The sequence below is a fragment of the Artibeus jamaicensis genome, unplaced genomic scaffold (genome assembly GCF_021234435.1).
Source record: "Artibeus jamaicensis isolate MK-2021 breed Jamaican fruit bat unplaced genomic scaffold, CSHL_Jam_final contig_585, whole genome shotgun sequence".
NCBI lineage: Eukaryota > Metazoa > Chordata > Mammalia > Chiroptera > Phyllostomidae > Artibeus > Artibeus jamaicensis.
The window spans coordinates 1,986,608-2,010,358 of record NW_026521894.1 but is presented as its reverse complement, the minus strand read 5'-3'; the positions used below and the strand labels follow the sequence as shown (position 1 = coordinate 2,010,358).

General features: G+C 37.0%; 1 protein-coding gene across 1 annotated transcript in view; it reads left to right on the top strand.

Annotated features, from left to right (window-relative positions):
* HTR3B (5-hydroxytryptamine receptor 3B) overlaps positions 1–23,751 on the top strand; it is a 57,111-nt gene that overhangs the window by 13,072 nt on the left and 20,288 nt on the right. Inside the window, exon 3 of the mRNA XM_037151314.2 lies at positions 1,047–1,207. Within this exon, the coding sequence (XP_037007209.2) occupies positions 1,047–1,207 (161 nt within the window). The remainder of the gene's footprint in view (positions 1–1,046; positions 1,208–23,751) is intronic.

Genomic DNA, 23,751 nt, shown 5'->3' with positions numbered 1-23,751 from the left:
GCGGCAAGTGACATGACATCATTCATAAAGAAATGGGTATAAACAGGATTGTCGCAGAGGGAGAAGATATCTCATTTACAGTTTCCTGCTGAATCCTGCATACCTTCAGCAGCTCATCAAAATAACCATCAAAACCACTGAGAGCCCCGATGAATTCATGCACAGGATACCACAGACAGATTTCACTCATGCACTGTGGCAGGAGGTGTGCAATTTGCTTCAGTCCAATGACTTAGCGAAGCTTTGAATTCCCCAAGGGCTGGCAAAGCTTGTGAACAAAATATCTTTTTGCAACTCAGAGAAAACGCTCACAAATTTGTCACTTCCAATTGTTGATGCTCATTTCTCTTGCTTCTTTCCCCCTGGCCTCCCCTCCCTCAACACCTATCACTGCTCCTCTACAAATCAAGATTCCTGGATCTGAGGAAATGGTTGTTCCCTGGAACCAAAAAGAATTTTCCCAAAATGAAGATCTCATTTTTCTGACAAGTGTATTTTATGTAAAGATATACCAAGTGAGAAAATTGATTTTTTTAGGAGAAAAGTAAGAATTGGAATCTCATTAACCCCATTATTTAGAAATCCACAAAGATCTTTGCTTTTGTTGGTTTGTCCATGTTTTTGCCTGGGTTTTCTATTTAACTGTTGAATTACAAATGGGAAATCAAAAGAAAAATTCAATGGGAAAGTTAAGTTTGGCTAAGTGGGTAGGAAGGTTTCTCCATGTACCAGGAGAAGGTGATATAGGAACAAAGAAAGGATCTGTCCTCCAGATGCATGGTTGCTGCAAAAATGAAATCGTGGGTGTAGTTTGGCATCCTTAGAGATGGGGGTGATTTATTTATTTTTGCAGTGAGATGGCTCTTTTGGGCACTTGGGCCATCAGTTTATTTACATCAGTTATTTAAAACTGCTGAAAACCCTACCAGCTAGCTGTGAACTTAAGCAAATTAGAGTAAGCCACCAAGTCTGGAAGAGTCCGAAATCTCCTAAAGATGCTAAGTTCCTCTTATTTTCATCTTCACGATGATAGTTTCCTTTTCCAGGAATCCTAGCCATAGATACACCTCATCCCAGGAATTCTGCTCTGTATCATCTCACCAAGCAGCTATTACAGAAATATCACAAGGAAGTGAGGCCAGTTCATGATTGGACAGAGGCCACCACTGTGCACCTGGACGTATCTCTCCGTGCTGTACTGGATGTGGTAAGGACCATCTTACCCTTTTGTAACACTACCTGCTGTTACATAGGAGCTTAAGAGTAGTTTTCTTTTTCAGATTCTAGTTGAGATGGTAGGGAAGTTGTACTAGGCTCATTTTAGCAGTGAGCAGGGGGTAGAATATTTATTAGGCAAACCATGCTTTCTAGCCCCCAATTTATATTGTGAGGGGCACATAGTCTAGTAATATGAATTTCACAGAATTAAAATGTTTTGATAATTCTAGTCATAGATTTGGGGCATATTTTATGAGTATTACTGAAACAAAAAAAAAAGGTAATAGTCATTTTTTCCCTATGGTTCACTTTTCTTAGTGGTAGTAGATTTAAGAAAACATCTGCCAATTATTGCTTGAAAATTTAAAGAGAGAAGAAAGTGGTATTGAGTTTATAAAGAACCTTCTACCTAAGTTTTTAGCTAAGGATAGTGAGGGGGAACATTTGTTTACCAAAGCATGTTTTTCCTACTGTATCTGAAAAGTAGGTCATTGTGGAAATTAAATGAGAAATATTCATGTGAAGCAGTTAGCAGAGATTTTAGTAAGCCCTCAATAAACAATGGCCCTGATGACCATCCCTGCTTCCTCTTTCTCCTTTTTCTTAATTACAAAGTCTTCAATACCAATAATAGGTCCCAGATTTATTTTGACTTCTCTTATTTTAGTTTATTTTTCAACACAGTTGACATACAGTATTATACTAGTTCCAAGGGTATAACGTAGTGATTAGGCATTTGTATACCTTATAAAGTGTTCTCCCTACCATAAATCACCATACCCATCTGGCAGCATACATTGATTTTTCTTATAAGCAGACTTTACTGAACTTGTTTTGTTAAAGTAGTTTAATGATTATTTTTCAATTTACTTCTCAAAACTATTTTTTTCTAATTGAGGTACACAGTACATATATAGAAATGCATGGATAAAGTTTTATAAGTGTGTAATACATATAACCCATTCTTATCAATATATCAAACATTTTCATCACCCTAGTAGGAGTTCTCATTTCCTTCCAAGTCAATCCCATCCCATCCATCCATAGATACAACCCCTGTCCTGATTTCTTTCATCATAGATTATGTTTGCCAATTCTAGAATTATATGAATGAAATTTTATTGTATGTCCTCTACAGTGTCTGGATTTTCACTCAGTATAATGTATCTGAGGTTCACTCATGTCGTTGAATGTGTCAGTAACTTTTTTTTTTTTTACAATAAGTAGTATTTATTTAGCTATGGCTATATCACGATTTCTTTGTCCACTCTCCTTTTGATAAGATTTGGGTTGTTTCCAGTTTTAGGATTTATTAATAAAGCTGGTATGGATATTTCTGTCCAAGTCTTTTGTGTATACATGTTTTCATTTTTCTTAGGTAAAACCTAGAGGTGGAATAACTGAGAAACTGCTAGACTGATTTACCCAGTGGTTGTAATTGTACACTCCCACCAGCCAGCTATGCGGGTTCCCACTGCTCCACATCCTCATCAGCATTTGACATTATCAGATTTGTAACTTTTAGCCATTCTGGTAAGGGTGTAGTGGTATATTATCGTGGTTCTACTTTACACTTCCTCGATGGCTAATGATTTGGAGCCCTTTGTTGTGTGCTTATTGGCTACTAACGTAGCTTCTTTGTGAAGTAGCTATTTAAGTATTTTCCTTTTAAAAAAAATTGGGTGTCGGTCTTTTGATTATAGATTTATGAGTTGCTTATATACAAGTCTTTTGTCAGATATGTATTGTGAATGTTTACTCCCAGTCTGTAGTTTGTCTGCTCATCTCTTAGTAGGTTTTATGATGATCAGAAAGTTTTAAATTTAGTGAAATCCATTTTTATCAATTCTTCATTCATGGTTAGTGCTTTCTGGGTACTAAGAAACCTTTGTTATTCCAAGTTCACAAAAATATTTTCCAGTATTTTCTGTTAGAAGATTTATAGTTTTTAGTTCCTTAGATTTAGTTCTGTGATCTATTCAGAATTAATTTTTTTGATGGTATGAGTTATGGGTCAAGGTTTTTGTTGTTGTTTTTGTGGGGGGACTGTTTTTTTGTTTGTTAATTTTTTTGAAAAGGTTTTTCTCTCTCCATCGAATTGCTTTGGTGCCTTGGTTGAAAATTAAATTAACTGATAGCTGTTGGTTTATTTCTTTTGAAATGAGGCAGTATAAACTCTTGGATTTTCTTCTTCATTTTTAGGATAGTTGGGCTTTTTATGACCTTAGTATTTCTTCATATGTTCTATGATCATCTTGTCTATTTCTATTTTTATCTTTTTTATTTTTTTTAATAAGAGAAAGTTTATTTAGAAAATCACAGAGAGGTAATAAAGGTGAGTCAGTTGGATTGCATGGACTTAGGAAATGAGTTACAGAGGCAAAAGAAGGGTCCTTGGAGCTTAGGAGAAAAAATGGCTCCTCAGAAGAAAATGAGCCTGGGGAAGGAAAGGGGGAAAGGCCTGAGCATGTGAGAGAGAGAGTAGGAGAGAGAGAGAGGAGAGGAGAGAGCTACAGTCCATTTCTATTTTTAAAAGGACTGCTCAGAGGTTTTTTTTAAATATTGTGGGATCTATAGAGATATTTGGGGGAGATTGACATCTTAACAATATTGAGTTTTCTAGTTCTTGAATGTGGTATGTGTCTCCATTTATTTGGGCCTTCAGTAGTGTTTTATAACCTTAATGTAGAAGTTTTATACACATTCCTATTAAATTTATCTCAAAGTATTTTAGATGTTACTATAAATATCATTTTAAATTTTTTACTTAATTTTTTCTTTTCTAGTTGTTTGTTGTTATTATAGAGAAATATGATTAATTTTGTATATTGATGCTGTGATTCTACAGCCTTAGTAAATTCACTTATTCATTCTAGTAGCTTTTTTTGTAGGTTAATATTATCTACATACACAATCATGTCATTTGCAAAGAGTTTTACTTCTTCCTTTCCAATCTCTATGCTCTGTATTTATTTATTTATTTTGTCTTATTGTCTTGCTTAAGATCTGTCCTGCAATGTCAATACAAGTAGAGAGAGCTACTATCGTTATTTGTTCCCATTCTTAGGGGAAAATCTTTCATGATCAAGTATGATGCTAGCTGTTGGGTTGTTTTTTTTAATATGGTCTTTATCAGGTTGAAAAAGTTTTCTCTATTTTTTGTATAATGAGAGATTATTCTAAATTATGAATTGATGTTGAATTACATCAGATTTTTAAAAATCTATTTAGATGATCACATGATTTTTTCTGTTTATGCAGTTGATAGAGTAAATTATTTTGATTTATTTTCAAATGTTAAACTACCTCTGAATTCTTAGGATAAACTTCATTTGATCTTGATATAGTATCCTTTTTATGTATTTCTAGATTTCAATCTCTACTTGATACAGATTACATTTATGTTGATGAGGGGTTTCAGGCTATAGTTTTCATTTCTTGTAATGTATGTCTGGTTTTGGTATTAGAGTTGTGTTGACCTTATAAAATTAGTTAAAAGTGTTCCTCACTTCCAAATAGAAATTTTTTGAAGGAGTTGTGTAATGTGAATATTTTCCTTCCTTAATATTTGATGGAATTCACCAGTAAAACCATCTGAGACTGGACTTTTCTTTGTGGGAAGATATTAAAATGTAAATTTTATTTCATTAACATATAGGAATGTTCAAATTTTCTGTTCCTTCTTGTTTCAGCTTTGGTATTCTGTATTTTTCAAGGGATTTGTATATTTCATCCAAGTTGTCAAATTTATTTGTTCATAATATTGCTTTTTAAATTTTTTTTAGTGTCCAGAGGATCTCTAGTGATACTGTCTTTTACGTTACGTTTCTAATATCAGTACTTTGTGTCTTCCCTTATTTTCCCTTGGCTAATATTGCCAAGGTTTATCAATTTTCTCTATTTTTTTCATAATATCAAATATTGATTTTTAAATTCTCTCTATTCTTTTATTTCACTGATATCTTGTCAGACTTTTCTTCTCTTTGCATTTAATTTTTCTTCTTTATGTATTTTATAGAGCAGAAATTTACATTATTGATTTTTATTTTTCTTTTCTAATTATAGCATAAAAAGTTATAAATTCTCCTTTAAGCACCGCTTTTGCTTCATCTTACAAAACTTTGAGACATTTTTTAAATTGGGGTATAAATTACACAAAATGAAATTCTTCTTTCTTAAGCCAATCTCTTCCTTCTATCCTCACTGGAAGCCACTGAGCTTATTTTTCTTACCATAACTTTGACTTACAAGAATGCTGTATAAGGGAAATCATATAGTATTTTGCCCTTAGTTTTTGGCTTCTTTCACTTAGCTTAATGCTGTTGAGATTCATCCCTGTTCAGTGGTGGTATTCCACTGTAGAGATGGACTGCAGTTTGTTCATGTATTTAACAGTTGTGGGATATGTGGGTTGGATGTCGGTTATTGGATGTGTTTTTACTTTGTGTCTATTATGAATATACCCACTATAAACATTTGCACATATTTTCACTTCTCTAGGATAAATCTCAGTATGGGATTGCTGAGTTGCGTGTTTAACTTTATAAAGGACTGAAAACTGTTTCCCAAAGTTACTTTACCATTTCGAATTCCACCTGCAATGTATTAAAGTTTCAGTTCCTCAACATGATCATGTTACATCCCATCCTTGCGAGCAAGAAGGTCGGAGACTGCTGGGTAGTCAGAGGTGTTTTATTGGCCAAAGTTTCAAAGTTTTACCTGCGCAGGGGCGAACTCTCGGGGTGCCTCCGGAGACACACGAGTGCCAAAATGGCTGCAAATGAGAGTCGCGCCTGGCGCTTACAGCCTGGGGTTTTTATTGGGGTGAGCAAGCAAGCAAGCAAGCAATACAGAAGCAGAGGTAGCTGTTAGCAATTGGCTATTTTGAGAGGACACACACACATCTCTGCTTATTACAATGGATACTTTTCTTCAAAGACAAGGCCATGTCTTGAGATACTTCAAGGCCTTGGCTAAACTCCCTGGAACATCTGCCCACGGCCAGGTGTGGTTTTCTGCCTAAGTCTAAAAATAAACATCTAGTTTAAGCAAACATCTCGGCTCTTCTCCTCACCCCCTAACAATCACCCGCATTAGATATTGTCATATTTTAAAATTTTAACCATTCTAGTAGATTTGTGGTGGTGGCTCACTTGGTTCTTAACTTTTATTTTACTGCAGACTAATAATACTGAACATCTTTTTGTGAGCTAATTTGCCAATTGTGTGTCTTTTGGAGTAAAATATTTATTAAATTTTTTTACCCATTTAAAAAATAGGATTCTCTACTATCTTACTGAGTCGCCAGAGTTTGCATATACTGTGAGTTTATTTCTGAACTGTACTCCATCCAACAGTTCAACATTTCTCCTTACACCAGTACACTGTCTCAATTACTATAGTATTATGGAAGTCTTGAAATTAGATAGTGTGTCTTCCAACCTTGTTCTTCTGTTTCAAAATTCTTTTCACTCTTCTAGATCCTTTGTATTTCTATATAAACTTTGGAATCAATTTATCAATTTCCAGTAGGAAAAATCTGATGAAATTTTTATTGGAATTACATTAAATTTACAGATTAATTTGAGAATTGACATCTTAATAGTGTTTCAATCTATGAATGCAGTGCATCCATCAATTTGTTTAGTTCTATAATATCTGGTAGTATTGTGCATTTTTAAGGGTTTTGCATGTATTTTGTTAAGTTTATCACTAAGCACTTCACATATTTGATGCTATTATAATCAGTATTTTAAACAGAATGCCTGTGCATGGCTAGCACACAAAAATGCAATTGATCTGTACCTATTAGCCTTGGATCCTGTGAATTCTACCATTTCTTATTAGTTTCAGGGGCTTTTTTGTAGATCCTTTTAAATTTTCTATGTAGAAGATCATGTTGTCTGTGAATAAAGATAGATTTACATCTTTATTTCCACTCTTTTCCTTTACTTTTTTTTATTGCCTATTGTGCTGGCTTGAACCTCCAGTATAGTGCTGAATAAAAGTGTATACTGTTGTATAAATTTCAATTTGGTATGTTTTATTGTGTTGTTAAAAATCTTCCCTAACTTTTTATATTTTTTGTTGTTTGATTAGTTTTATAGTGAGGAGTGTAACTGTGGTTTGTCTGTTTCTCAGCTCTGCTGTTAGGTGCATACCCGTACAGGATTTCACGTGTTCTTGATGAACAGATCCTTTTATCATTATGAAATGCCCCTATTCATCTCTAGTAATATTCCTTTTTCTTCAAGTTTTTTTTATGCTACCTTTATACGTGGTATATATATTGCCATTCTTTTATTTTCCATCTTTCTGTGGTGTATTCAAATTCATTTCTTGGAGACAACATGTCTCCAAGACTCCAACTTGTAGTTGGGTCTTGATTTTTTCCAACTTTTTAATTTTCAAATAATTATAAATTTACAGGAAGTTACAAATAAATTTACAGGGTGATTCTGTGCACCCTTCACCCAATGTCTCTCAATATTAACATCTTACATTAATATAGTAAAGTATTGATACTATAAAAATAACATTGGTGCAGTCCACAGAGTTCATCCAGGTTTCTTTAGTTCGACATGTATTCAGATTTGTCTGTGAGCTTCCATGCGATTTTGTCATATATGTAGCTTTGTGTAACCACCGCCACCAGCATGTCAAGCTATCTGGTGATCACCACAAGGCTTCCTGGTATTGCTGCTTTTCAGCTATGACTGTTTCTCCTCCCAATCCTTAACTACTGGCAACCCATCAATCACATCTCCGCTTTGTAGTTGTACTTTCAAGACTATTTTTTAAATTATATTTTACTGATTATGCTATTACAATAGTCCTGATTGGTCCCCCTTTGTCCCTCCTCCACACAGCATCCCCCCACTCCCTCAGGCACTCCCAGCACCATTGTTCCACCCATGGGTCATGCATATAAGTTCTTTGGCTACTCCATTTCCTATAATGCACCTTACATCCCTGTGGCTATTCTATAACTACCTATTTTCACTTCTTGATCCCCTCACCTCTTCACCCATTCCTCCACAGCCCCCTCCCATCCGGCAACCATCAAAATGCTCTCTGTATCCATGACTCTGTCCCTTTTTTCTTGTTTGCTTGGTTGGTTTTTAGATTCCTTTGTTGATAGATGTGTATTTTTGCCATTTTATTGTTCATAATTTTGATCTTCTTTTTCTAAAATAAGTCTCTTTAACATTTTATATAATAATGGAGGAGTAAGGGGAAGCCACACTAACCTCCTCCTAGGATCAATCTGGGATTACAACTAAATTGTAGAGAAATCATCCAGAATAACCAACTGAACACTACCTGGAGAGAAGCATTATAACCAAGGACAGACAGAAGGAACCATTTCACCACAACATGACTGGTAGCCAGTGCAAAGGAGGTGCAAGAGGGCTGGCTAGGCTCCCATGGGTGACTGCTAAAGTCCTGGAGGGATATTTCAGTGGCCAGGGTTTCCCTCGAGAAGTGTGGGGTCTAAAACCAGAGCTGGGCTCCTCAGCCTACAGCACCAGAGCTGGAAAAAAAAACCCAGATAACATTTAGCTGTGAAAAGCAGCAGGGTTTCTGTCTATCAGAGTGAGATGGCTGGAGAATCAGAGAGACTCTTAAGGGACCCACACACAAAATTCTGTTTGTAGCCACTGGCATAGGGAAGGCAGAGTGGAATAAAGACACTTGAGGAGAGCCTGCGGGGTGGGGGTGTTATGTGGCTCTGGGCAGAGACCTGAAGGAACAGTTACCAGGATCCCTATACTGAATCATTTCCCGTACTGCAGAAGCCATTTTGTTCAGGCGCAGCACTCCCCTCCAAATGGAATCAGCCTGAGGGGAAGCAATAGCACCACCCACAGGAATTGCCCTGCTGCGCCCTGTGGTGCTTGAAACAGGCTATGGATTACAGCTTGATTAAGTTAAAAGCTGAGCAGGTGAGTGGCTGATTAACTTAACATCTGGGGCAGAAAATACAAAGCAGCCAAAATGGGAAGACAAAGAAACAGACCTTAAGTGAAAGAACAAGAGAATTCTCCAGAAGAACTAGATGAAATGCACACAAGCAATTTATCAGATAGTTTAAAGTAATGATTATAAGGATACCCAACAGCATAAAAAAAAAGTCCTAGAAACCATAAAAAATGACCAATCAGAAATAAAGAATAAAATATCTGAAAAAAATAATACACTGGAAGGAAAAAAAGAAGGTTACATGAAGCAGAATGTAGAATCAGTGTTTTGGAAGGCAAGGTAGGAAAAAAAAAAACCCACCCAGACAGAGCAGAAAAAAAGAAAAAAGAATTTTTAAAAAAGGAAGAGAGCTTGTGAAACATTTTGGACAACTTGAAGCATAACTACATCCACATTATGGGAATATTAGAAGGACAAGAAAGTGAGCAAGGGATCAAGACCCATTTGAAGAAATAATGACCAAAAACTTTCCTAATATAGTTAAAGAAAAAGTGATACATGTCCAGAGAGCTCAGAGAGTCCCAAACAAGTTGGATCCAGTGAGGCCTACAGTGAGACACATCATAATTAAAATGACAAGGCTTAAAGACAAGGAGAAAATTCTAAAAGCTGCAAGAGAAAAGCAGGTAGTTACACACACAAGAGCACCAATTAGACTGGCATCTGGTTACTCAACAGAAACATTTCCAGCCAGAAGGGAGTGACATGAAATATTCAAGGTGATGAAAAGCAAAGACCTACAACCAAGGTGATTTTACCCAGCAAGGCTATCATTTGAAATCAAAGGAGAAACAAGTAGCTTCCCAGACCAGAAAAAGCTAAAGGAGTTTGTTAACATGAAACCAGTGTTAACAAATTGACCAGAAATATTACAGGGTTTGTAGTAAGAAGGACAAGGAGGAGAAGAAGAGGAAGTACAACAACAACAGTGACAATGAGGAGGAGGAGGAGGAGAACAAGAAGAAAGAAAGAAAGAAAGAAAGAAAGAAAGAAAGAAAGAAAGAAAGAAAGAAAGAAAGAAAGAAAGAAAGAAAGAAAGAAAGAAAGAAAGAAAACAGTCTAATAATAAAATAGCACTACATATGCACCTATCAACAATCACTTTAAATGTAAATGGTTTAAATGCTCCAAGCAAAAGATACAAGGTAGCTGAATGGGTAAGGAAACAAGACCCATATATATACTGTCTCCAAGAGACCATTCTCAGATCAAAAGATACACAGAGACTAAAAGTAAAGGGTTGGAAAAAAGACATTTCATGCAAATGGAAAAGAAAAAAGCTGGGGTAGCAGTTTTTATATCTGACAAAATAGACTTTAAAACCAAGGTTACAGTAAGAGACCTGAACTTCCTGGAGTCTATTCCTTTACCAGATTGGGGCAGTTCTCCTTCATTATGTTTTCAAATAAGTTTTTAATTTCTTGCTCTTCCTAACCTCCTTCTGGTGCCTATTTGATCCCAACATTGGAATGTTTAAAGTTGTCCCAGAGGTTCCTCAGCAGGCTTTCAGTCACTTCCCCTGCTACCCTCAAGCAAATTGGACCCTTGTGGTGCTGATTACTGTATGGGTGTGTTTGTGCACATTCTAGGATCCCACTGGTTTCTCCAACAAACTCTCCAGTGAGGCTGAGAGTTTCTCTTCTGGCCTTAACCCCCACAGGTTTTTTCAGTCAGAGGTTTGAGGCTTTATTTTCTGTGTTAGAAACCTGGGTGCATGGTGTGTCTCACTCCCTAGTTTTTCCTGCTGGTTTACTTGCATGCAAATGTGGGACTTCCTGGTCCGCCAGCTGCTGCCTCCTCCCGCCCCTGCAGTCCATTTCTCAGCCACTGCCTTGCTGCAAGCCTTCTCCACCCAGGCTGCCCATCTCCACCCCTCCTACCAGTCTCAATGAATGGTTTGGTTTTTTTTTTTTAACTTTTTCATTGTCAGATTTCCATACACTTCAATCTTCTGGCAGTTGTGGTTATTTTTTGCTTTTAAATTTGTTGTTGACCTTCTTTTGGTTGTGTGAGGAGGCAAAGTGTATCTACCTTTGCCTCCATCTTGTCTGGAAGTCTAAAAATTCACATGGAACCACGAAAGGTCTCACATAGCAATAGTGATCCTGGGAAACAAGAACAAAATTGGAGGAATGACAGTGCTTAATATCAAACTACACTACAAGGCGATGGTAATCAAAACAGCTTGGTACTAGCCTAAAAACAGACACATAGATCAATGGAACAGAGTAGAGAGAGCTCAGAAATAAACCCACACATTTATAGTCAATTAGTATTAGACAGGAGCAAACACATAAAATGGGCTAAAGATAGTTTTAGCTAATAAATGGTGTTGGGAAAATGGGATAGATAAGTGCAGAAAAATGAATACATCACCCATAAGAATTAATTCAAAATGGATTAAAAACTTAAATGTTAGACCCAAAACCATAAAAATCCTAGGAGAAAACATACGAAGCAAAATCTCACATTGCTCAGAACAATATTTTATCACAAATATCTTTCAAAGTAAGGGAAACAAAAGAAAAATAAACAAATGGGTCTACATCAAAATAAACAGTTTTTGCATAGCAAGGAAATAATCAATAAAATAAAAAGATAACCCACAGAATGGGAGAACATATTTGCTGATAATTTCAATAAGGGGTTAAAATCCAAAATTTATAAAATACTTATAAAACTCAGCACCAAAAAAACAAACAATCCAATTAAAAAATGGGCAAAAGACCTGACTAGAGACTTCCCCATAGAGGACATAGAGATGGCCAATAAACAGATGAAAAGATGCTCAATGTCACTAATCATCAGAGAAATGCAAATTAAAACCATAATGAGATACCATCTGACACCTGCCAGAATGACTATCATCATAAACCAATAAACAACCAGTGCTGGTGAGAGTGTGGAGAAAGGAGATCCCTTTTGCAATTTTGGTGGGGATGTAGACTAGTGCAGCCACTAATGGAAAGCAGTATGGAGATACCTCAAAAAATTAAAAATGGATCTGCTGAGTTCCAGCCAAGATTGAGGCATAGGTAGAAACCCTTTGCTTCCTTTTACAACCAAAGAGAGGATAACAACAAATTTAAAATCAATAAACAACCAGAAGTGCCAGAAAATCAAACTGTATGGAACTCTGGCAACAAAAGAATTAAAGAAACAGTCAACCAGAACAACCAGAGTAACCAGACCAGTAAGATGGGCTGATGGAGAGAACCTGGGGCAAGGTGGGGGGCCATGCAGGCGGGGCTGTCTGAATAGGAAACTGAGACTCAGAGCTGACTGTGGGTGACAATGGGGGTTGCCATGGAGGGAGAAATCCCCAGTCACACGAGGGTTCATTGGAAAGTGGGGCTAGAGCCAAGCAGGCAAGCTGCATTGTTCCCTCTCTGACCCACCCCCTACAGACAGCACTGCAGCACAGCAAGAAGGGTTGCCCTGCCCTGGTGAGTACCTAAGGCCCCACCCCCTTACAACTTAACAGGTGCATGGAGACAAAGAACTATGCCCCAAATGAAAAAACAGAGCAAACCTTCAGAAAGAGAGCTAAGTTATGAGGAGATGTCCAACCTATCCAATAGAGAGTTCAAAGCCCTGGTAATCAAAATGCTCACATAACTTATTGAGCTTGATTGAAAAATGAAAAAACAAATGAAGGATACCCAAAGTGAAATAAAGCAGAATATTCAGGGAACCGTCAGTGACAGGAAGGAAACCAGGACTCAAAGCAACAATGTGTAACAAAAGGAAGAAATAAACACCCAACTGAAACAGAATGAAGAAATGAGTTCAAAAAACTGAAAAGAAGCTTAGAAAACTCTGGGACAACCTGAAATGTTCCAATATCAAAATTATAGGCATGCCGGAAGGAGAAGAACAACAGTAAGACATTGAGAACTTACTTGAACAAATAATGAAGGAAAACTTCCCTAATCTGGTGAGGGAAATAGACTTCTAGGAAGTTAAGGAAGCTCAAGAGAGTCCGAAGGAAGTTGAATCCAAAGAACACACAAAGGCACATCACGATTAAGTCATCCAAGATTACAGCTAAAGAAAAAATCTTAAAAACAGCAAGAGGAAAGGAGACAGTTGCCTACAAAGGAGAGCCCATAAGACTATCAGCTGATTTCTCAAAAGAAACCTTGCAGGCAAGAAGGGGCTGGAAAGAAGTATTCCAACTCATGAAAGGCAAGGACCTGCATCCAAGATGACTCTATCCAGCAAAGCTTTCATTTAGGATGCAAGGGCAGATAAAGTGCTTCCTAGATAAGGTCAAGTTAAAGGAGTTCATCATTGCCAAGCCTTTATTATATGAAATGTTAAAAGAGTTTATCCAAGAAAAAGAAAATGATCAAAACTATGATCCGTAAAATGATGACAAACTCACAACTGTCAACAACTGAACCTAAAAAACAAAAAGTAAAACTAAGCAAACAACTAGAACAGGAACAGAACCAGAGAAATGGAGATCACACTGAGGATTTTCAGTGGGGGTGGGAGGGGAAGAATGGGGGAGAAAGATACAGGGACTAAGAAGCAAAATTGGTAGGCATAAAATAGATGAGGAGAGGCCAAAAATTGTATAGGAAACAGATAATTCAAAGAACTTATGTGTACAACCCATGGACATGAACTAAGGGTGGGAAATGCTGGAGGGGGGATAAAGGAGGAAAAATTGGTACAACTGTAATAGCATAATCAATAAAATGTACTTTAAAAATAAATGAAGAATGAATAAATAAATAAATGCGTTTTTAAAAATTTCAAAAAAAAAAAAAAGATTTGCCTTTTGATCCAGCTATCCCACTTCTGGAATGTATCCAAAGGAACCCAAAATATGAATTCAAAAGAACATAAGCATACCTATGTTCATTGCAGCATTATTTACAATTGCCAAGATATGGAAGCTGCCCAAATGTCCACCAGTACAATTATGAGACAATTACACAATGGAATACTATCCTGCCATAAAAAAGAAGAAAAGTTTACCCTTCATGTCAGTATGGATGGACCTGAAGAAAATTATGCTAAGTGAAATAAGCCAGTCAGAGAAAGACAAATATCATAAGATTTCACTCACATGTGGAATCTAATGAACAAACTGAACTAACAAGCAGAACAGAGACAGACTCGTAAATGGAGAACAGATGGCAGCTCTTGGGGGAGGGGGACTAGAAGGTGGAGAGATTGAGCAAAAAGGAAAAAAGACTCATGGGTATGGACAAAAGTGTAGTGATTTCTTGGGGGAGTACAATATAAGGGAACTAAATGGTAATGGAAAAAATACAATAAGGATCAAATATAAATACATACATACATACATAAATATATAATTATTTGGTCATGATTAACTCTTTTAGTTTTCTTTGTCTGGTAAGCTCTTTATCTGTCCTTCCATTCTAAATGATATCCTTTTTGGGGTAGAGCAATCTTGGCTGTAGGTACCTGCTTTGTGACTTGAAATATTTCTTTTCGATCCCTTCTAGCCTGGAATGTTTCTTTTCAGAAATCAGCTCATAGTCTTATGGCAACTCCTCTGTAGGTACCTAACTTCTTTTCTCTTGCTGCTTTTAAGATTCTTTATTTTAACCTTTGCATTTTATTGTGATGTGTCGTGGTGTGGACCTCTTTGTATCATCCTGTTTGGGATTCTTTGGGCTCACTTGACTTGCATGTTTATTTCCTTCACCAAATTAGGGAAGTTTTCTTTCATTATTTTTTCAAATATATTTCCAATTTCTTGCTCTTTCTCTTCTCCTTTTGGCATGCCTATGATGCGAGTGTTGGACCTCTTGAAGTTGTCCCAGAGGCTGATATACTATCCTCATTTTTTGTATTCTTGTTGTTCTGCATGGTTGTTTTTTGCTTCCTTGTGTTTCAAATCATTGATTTGATTCTTGGCTTCATCCACTCTACTGTTGTTTCCCTGTAAATTGTTCTTTATTGCAATCAGTGTATTCTTCATTTCTGACTGGATCTTTTTTATACTGCTGAGGTCCTTACTAAATTCTCTGAGCATCCTGATAACCCATGCTTTAAACTCTGTATCTGATAGATTGCTTATTTCCATTTTCTGTATAGCTCTTTTTCTGGAGTTTTGATGTGTACTTTCATTTGGGTCATGTTTCTTTGTCTCCTCTTTTTGACAGCCTTCCTGTATTTGTTTCTATGTATTAGGTAGAGCTGCTTTTACTCTGTGTCTTGCTAGTATGGCCTAATGTAGTACATGTCCTGTAGGGTCCAGTGGCACAGCTTCCTCTATCCCCCAAACTGGGTACTAGATGTGCACCCTCTGTGTGGGCTGAGCACACCCTCCTCTTGTAGCTGAGCCTTGGTTCTTATTGGCAGATCAGTGGAAGGGATTTACCCAGGCCAGTCAGCTGTGCAAGGATTGGCTGTTACTACCAACCATCAACCTCCACCACTATGGAGGATCAGTGGCGCAGTGGCAGAGTAGTGGTGCTCTGACGTGGTTTTTAGCCATACACTGGTGTGCTGGCTCTGGGGTTTCCCAGGTGATGGAGGCCAAGGTCAGCTCCCACCTGTGTTTTGCCCAGGGTTACCCTTCCTGAGCTATAAAGCAATCTGAGATGGCTGCTACTTGTGCTGGGCTTGGTAGCAAGATTCCCAAGCTGTGAATCTAGGCTGGCTGCTGCTAATTCCAGGCCTGGGGCTCAATGAAGCCAGCTGCTGCTTGTTTAGTAGGATTTGGGAAGTTGTGAAGCATGAGCCAAAACCAGTCATTCATATGTAAAAGCAGCTTCAGACTGTAAGTTGGGTGGGGCACAGTCTTTGAGTATCTCCAAAGTGGGTCAAACAGTGTTAGCCAGGTTGATGGAATGTCAGATATGGCACTAGCTTGCCAGATCTGTGGGGGTTGGGTTTAGCAAAGGGAGAGTGGCCTTTACTCACCTTGATGGCAGACACTTCAGCTCTTCTCTGTGTGCCACTGGTGCCTTACAAGGTGCTGCCACAGTGTCAAGGCTCAGAGGGAGTGAGTCTGAGTAGACAAGTTCATGTGTGGGTTCTTTAAGAAGAACACCTTGGGACTAGAGGTTTCTTCCACTGATTCAATTCCTGCTGGTTTTTGCAGCCAGAACTTGTGAGGACTTATCTTCCTGGCACTGGAACCTTGGGCTGGGGGCCCAGGTATGGGGCTGGGACTCCTGGCTCCCAGATATCCCTCCCAAATTTTTATATTCTACCCATGGGTATGGGGCTAGCAGATTTCTGCCGGTGCACCTCCTACCAATCTGGATGGGTGTGGTTTCTTTAATTCCATAGTTGTCAGACTTTCAGTCAACTTAATTCTTGATGGTTCTGAGTGATGGCTATTCTATACTTTAGTTGTAATTTTGATGTAGTTGTGTAAAGAGGTGAGCCATGTCTGCTTACACCACCATCTTGACCAGAAGTCCTCAAGACTATTTTATGATCTCATCTAAAAGTGGAACCTAATCAATAAAACAAACATGCAAGGAAAATATAACCAGAGACATTGAAATAAAGAACAAACTGACAGTAATCAGAGAGTAGGGAGGGGCATAATGGGGGGGAAAAGGAGAAGGGTTGTCAAACAATATGTATAAAGGATACATGGACAAAGCCAAAGGCAGGTAGGAATGAAAGTGGAAGGTGGTGATGGGTAGGGTAGGGGAGGAGTGGGGGTGGAAGTGGAGACAATTGTATTTGAACAACAACAGAAAAAAAGCTAGGGTGAGGGGGTGGTCAGGGGAAAATACAGACAACTGTACTTGAACAACAATAAAAATGTGAAAAAAAGAAAGAAAAATCACTATTTTATAAATGGAACCATTCAGTATGAAACTTTTGAGATAGATCATTTTTCATTTAGTAAAATTCCCTTCTTGTTCCTCAAAGCTGTTATGTATATGAACAGTTCATTCTTTTTTGTTGCAGAGCAGTAGTCCAGGGTATTGCTTTTTAGACCAGACAATCTATGCATTTTAATTAAAGTTTTTTGTCCATTTACTAATACCATCTTCTTATTTATTTCCTAGTTGCCCCATTTGTTTTGCATTCTTCTTTTCCTCTTATTTTAGGTAAATTAAATTTTTTAACATTTACTTTTAGTTCTTTTAATGGCTTTTAACATCCCCCTGTATATTTTTTTAATGTTGTTTTAGGGATTTCCCTATCCATTATTCAATTAATACAATGTACTTAGAATTCACATTATTATACTTCACATAAAATGTATGAATCTTACAGCAGTAAAATTTCATTTACCTGCTCCTCATCCTTTGTACTACTTTTGTCCTCAATTTTAAATTTACATACCTAATATATCCCACAAAACAATGTTATTATTTTAATGTACTTAAATTGAATTAAGTTAAAATAACAATAATTTCACTATAATTTATTTTAATGTGTTTTTCTTCCTTTTTTAAATTTTATTTTTCAATTATAGTTTACATTTAATATTATTTTGTACGAGTTTCAAGTGTAACAGCATAGTGGTTAGACAATCATATACTCTGCAGAGGTTCCCCTGATATTTCCAGCCTCTACCTGACACCATACATAGTTATTACAATATTAATAACAATTTTAATGTATTCCCTATGCATTACTTCCCATTCTGATGACTATTCCATATCCACCAGTTCATACTTCATAATCCCTTCACCTTTTTCATCCAATCCTCCAACAGTCCCCCTTTCCTCAGTCAACCATTAATCTGTTCTCTGTGAGTATGTCTTTCTTTTGTATGTTCATCTATTTTGCTCCCTAGATTCCACTTATAAATGAAATCGTGTGGTATTTGTCTTTCTTTGTCTGGCTCATTTCATTTGGCACAATACCCTCCAGGTCTATCCATTCATCTATTGACAGGCACTTGGGTTGCTTCCATATCTTGGCTATTGTAAATAATGCTACAATGAACATAAGTTCATATATTCTTTCAAATTAGTGTTCTGGAATTCTTCATATATATTCTGAGAAGTGGGGTTGCTGAATCATAAAGCAGTTCCATTTTTAATTTTTTGAGGAACCAGTAAAGGTGTTTTTCTATATTGATATCTTATAACTATGCTATGAATCATAGACTCTGATTTTCTGATTAAGAATTAGGCATTGAGTATTTCTGGCCAAGATGGAGGCATAGGTAGACATGTTTTGCCCCCTCATACAACCATAATAAGGTTTACAACTAACCTCGAAACAAAATGCAACCAGAACTGCCAGAAAATCAAACTGTATGGAAGTCCTACAACCAAGGATTTAAAGAAGAAATATTCATTCAGGCAAGTAGGAGGGGCAGAGATAGGGAACCAGGGTGAAGAGGACGTTGTGGCAGAACAGGTGATTCCACATTCATGTATGGTGGATAAAATCAGGAGGAGCACTTGGAGAGCAAGCCAAGACATCCCAGCCCCAGGCCAGACCACTTGCAACCCAGGGTTCCAGCACTGGGAAAATAAAACCTCACAACTTCTGGCTGTAAAAACCAGTGGAGGTTGGGGCAGTGGAATAAATTGCCAGTCTCTCAGAAGAGTCCATTTAAAGGAACTGTACAGCACTAGGGTATATGTAAACCCACCCACTCTGGGATTCAGAAGCAGCAGCTAGAAGAGTGCTGGTTGCACACCAGAAGTGGTGTAAGTGACAGGAAATAGGGCAAGAGCCTAGCAAGTGGCATTGTTCTTTTTCTGACCCCTCCCCCACATACAGTGCCACAAAGCACCAAAGTAGGTTTTCCCACCCTGGCAAATACCTAAGGCTTCACCCCTTACAATGTAACAAGTGGTCCAAGATGGAGTCAAAGAAGCTATACCTAATACACAGAAACAAATACCAGGAGGACTGCCAAACACCAGGAGACAAAGAAATATGGCCCAAATGAAAAAAAAAACAAAACAGATCAAAACTCCAGAAAAGAACTAAGAAATAAAGAGCTAGCCAACCTATCAGATGCAGAGATCAAAACGCTGATGATAAGAATGCCTAGAGATCTCACTGAGTACAGCAAATGCATAAGAGAAGACATGAAGACTACACTAAGTGAATTAAAGAAAAATCCACAGGGAACCAACAGTGAAGAGAACGAAGCCAGAGTTCAAATCAACAATTTGGAACATAAGGAAGAAATAAAGAGTCAACCAGTACAGAATTTTTTTTAAAAGAATTTTTAAAAAATGAGGAGACTATAAGAAGACTCTGGGACATCTCCAAAACTGCCAATATCCAAATCATAGGGATGCCAGAAGGAGAAGAGAAAGATCAGGAAGTTGAAAACTTATTTGAAAAAATAATGAAAGAAAACTTCCCCAATTTGGCAAAGGAAATAGACATCCAAGTCCAGGAAGCTCAGAAAGTCCCAAAGGAGTTGAACCCAAGGAGGACCACACCAAGGCACATGATTTGAATTTCCCTTAGAACAACTATATGATAAAGAGAGAATCTTAAAAGCAGCGAGAGAAAGGAAGAGAGTCACCTACAAAGAAGTTCCCATAAGACTATCAGCTGATTTCTCAAAAGAAACCTTGCAGGCAACAAGGGACTGGAAAGAAGTATTCAAAGTGATAAAAATCAAGGACTTACAATCAAGATTACTCTATCCAGCAAAGCTGTCATTTAGAATGGAAGGACAGATAAAGTGCTTCCCAGACAAGGTAAAGCTAATGGAGTTCATTATCACCAAGCCATTTTTATATGAAATGTTAAAGGAACTTATTAAAGAATAAGATCAAAACCATGAAAAGTAAAATGACAACAAACTCAACTATCAACAAATGAATCTAAAGCAAAAGCAAACTAAGCAAACAACTAGAACAGGAACAGAATCGCAGAAATGGAGATCATATGGAGGGTATCAGCAAGGAAGGGGAAGGAGAAAATGAGGGAAAAGGTACAGGGAATAAGAAGCCTGATTGGTATATACAAAATAGACAGGGGGATTTAAAAATAGCATAGGAAATGGAGAAGCCAAAGAAATTATATTCATTACCCATGGACATGAACTAAACAAAGGGCAGGGGGAGTATCAGGTGGAGAGGGGCAAAGGGGAAAAAACTGGGAAAAGTATAATAGCATAATCAATAAAATATACTTAAAAAAATTAGACATTGAAATTTATTTAAAAATTTAAAAGTGAAATATAATTGATATTTATAACAAGGTTTAAATTGATTTTTTGTCTGATATGTTATTTTATAATGATTTTTCTTCAGCTTAAATAAATCCCTAATCATTATATTTTTGTAAACAGGAAAACTTAAATAATAACCAAAAATTCCTCTTTTAGTAATCAACTTTACTCTTCCCAGTTTTGTTTTCTCACTCACACCAGTAAAAATACTAGATCTAAGATTCTAGAAAATATCGTTTAATTAAATGCTAGGAAATACCCACCTCTACTCCAAAAAGCTTACTTTTACACAACACTCCAATAGAAAACTCCTTTAAGTCTCTTTTCTAATGGGATATGAAACTAGAATTTTGGAGGCAATTTCCTGTGTCTGTGTCTTTACCTACTTAAGATATGCGAGTCCTTGATGCTTAGTTGTCAGTGAGTTATTAGCAGACACGGTAAAATGGAAAGAGCATGATTTGAATAAAGACACATTGTATGAACCATGTCATGTGGTTCCTCAGGGCAGAGGAATAATCAGCCTTGAGTAAGGGATTAAGACTTCCTTTTAGGTGTCTCCTCATCCTTCCACTGTTTAACTTCAAATTGATTAATATAAACCATAATTGTTTAGGCTTTCATTTAGAGGCCTTTTGGAGATAACTATAGAAAAGAAGTGAGGTCTTTACATCAGTATTTTCCCTTAGAACAAGTACATCAAGTTGAAAACCTTTATCTAACTCTTTCTTCCTACCTTAATAAAAAAATAAATACAATTAGACTCCTTATGGTAAGTAAGGAGAACACTATTTTTTCCAAAGGTATGCTCTTTTTACTGTTGTGGAATATCCTAATTTTTACTAGAATATGTGAGACATATTATATTATTGGATCAAACTTTCCTTGAGAAATCTGCAAACATCTTATATTCCATTCCTCTTTTTTAATCTCTATCTGCTGTCTTAACATGTCTTATTGTCTATGTGTGCCCAATACTCCACTGCAATGGAACCCCTTGTTGTTTTCCTTCTTGTATGTCATTCATTCTGCCCTTTCCTCCACTGAATATCTTCCTTTTCATTCCCCATGTGCAAAATATTATAGTCCTTTACATCCCAGCTCGTAGTATAATTCCCCTCAATTTTCCAAGCTGACAGCAATGTCACCTTTCTTTAAATACACTGAAGTCTATATATTTCTCAATGCATGTAATTATATGTTAAAATGTCACATACCCTAATTTATTAATAAGCTACTTGAGGGAATGACTTTATTACTCATATTTCTCTCAATATGTAACACACTATGTCTTGCTTCAAAGATATTCGTGTAACAAACGAATTAGTTAATTAAAATACATAACTCCAAATCATAGGATTATCTTTATGAGTAACTTAGTCTAATATGCTTTGTGAAAGTAATACATTCAGGTGAGCCAAACCTAAAGTTCTTTCCAGAGGCAAGGCCAGTGTTGAAAGTCTTGATCAAATCACTCATAGACTCTACTCAGACAAGGACACTCCCAATGTGAATAAATAACTTGTTGGATTCATTTGCCAGCAGCTTGTGTTGGTGACTTTTGTTTGGGGCGAAGAGCTTCCAGTCCAGCGTTCATCACTGCACCTCACTTCCATTATAATGTTTTGCCTCTTGTTTTGTTTATACAAAAGACTACAGTCTTGTCTTAGAATTTCTGGGTATTATGAGTACCTTAGGGAAATCTGATTATAGAGATAATCTACTCAACAGTGAAAAGTTTCAATTTGTTCCTCGTCAGTTTTGTCAATTTGGAATCCTAGATACCTTTGTATTCCAGTACATTGACTAGAGCCTCCCAGCCAGACGTTGAGGCATCTGTTTCTATAGTTTTCAGAAATGGGAGAGATAAACAAGAATGTACGGGAATTATCTGTGTATTTGCTAACCACCAATTTAGATCTAAATAGACTCCCTCTGTTAGGAAGACTAATGAATTCCAATTCTCTGAAATATCCTTTGCTTTTAACAAGCAAGATGGAAGGTATCTAAAGAAAAAACAGGGGGAGAGAGATATACACAGAGAGAAAAGCTGTGAATAATGCCACTAGAGAACCAATTATGTTTGCCAGCTGGCATTGAGAAACTTGCTTCCCTTGACAAGAAAAAAAAAGATTTCAGTTTTAGCCTCAGACTCCTTCTTGACGTTGTGTTCTTTAGGGCTGAATAACGAATCCTCCCAGACACCCCCATAAGACATTAGAAAAGAAATTCTTAACATTATTATCACATATAATATCACGAAGCAATGGGTAAGAAGAGAAAAATGAGCTACGGCTTCAACATGCCACTTAATAAGAACCAGTTGGTAACAACCCAGAGGTCATTTTCCAATCTTTATTTTTTTAAATTATTTTATTGTTTTAATTTTTTCACTGAGATTTACCTCTTTTTGTTATACTTTAAGGGTTATAAAATAAATAAGAATAAATATATTGAAAAAGAAAAAAGAATCGACTGAATAAAAATGAAGTGAAAATAAAGCATTATAACAAAGAGACCTTCTCCCAGCCACACGACTGAGTCGACAAGATACATTCCTGACTTGGCATGGTGGTGACAAAGAAACTGGTCAAGGCATTTCCTAGATGTAAGAAGTATATCTGTTGTGAAAGAGTAGTGAACACCTATATTTCCTGGTAACATAAACTGCAACTGGACTTGTTTTTTTTCCCCCTATTTGTGGGGAACTCTCATTGATTGCAGCTAAACCTGGAACCAAAGCTTTTGTGCTCTTGTGGGGAGACATGACTTATTTCAGCAACTCTCAGCTGCTACCTTGAAAGTAAGTGGTGTCACCTATCCTGGCGCTCTCAGTAGAGGCCTTTTCCCACTGCATTGCTGATCTTGGCTGGGCATCCCCTCTGATCCCCTCTGATCCCCATGCAGGAAATACTTGTGAACTCAGTCTTTTCACTTTGAATACTACTTTAAAACCCGCCTTTCCCACACGTTCATGAGAAGTCCACAGAAATCTGTAATTCAAGTTCACTCCAACTAGCCCCTGTCGAGCCACTGACACATAACTGTTTACAATCCGTTTTTATTTTTTAAGTATATTTTATTGATTGTGTTATTACAGTTGTCCCAATTTTTCCCCTTTTGTCACCCTCTGCCTGGTACCCCCATTCCCTCCAGTAATCCCCCCCTTGGTTCATGTCCATTGGTTGTACATATAAGTTCTTTGGCTCCTCCATTTCCTATACTGTTCTTACCCCCACCCTGTCTAATTTGTACCTACCAATTATGTTTCTTATTCCTTATAACTTTCCCCCCTTTCTCCCCTTTTTCAGTGATCACGATTTCTCTGATTCTGTTCCTGCCGTTCGCTTAGTCGGTTGTTTGTTTTTTTAGATTCAGTGGTTGGTAGTTGTGAGTTTGTTGTCATTTTACTGTTCATGGTTTTGATCTTCTCT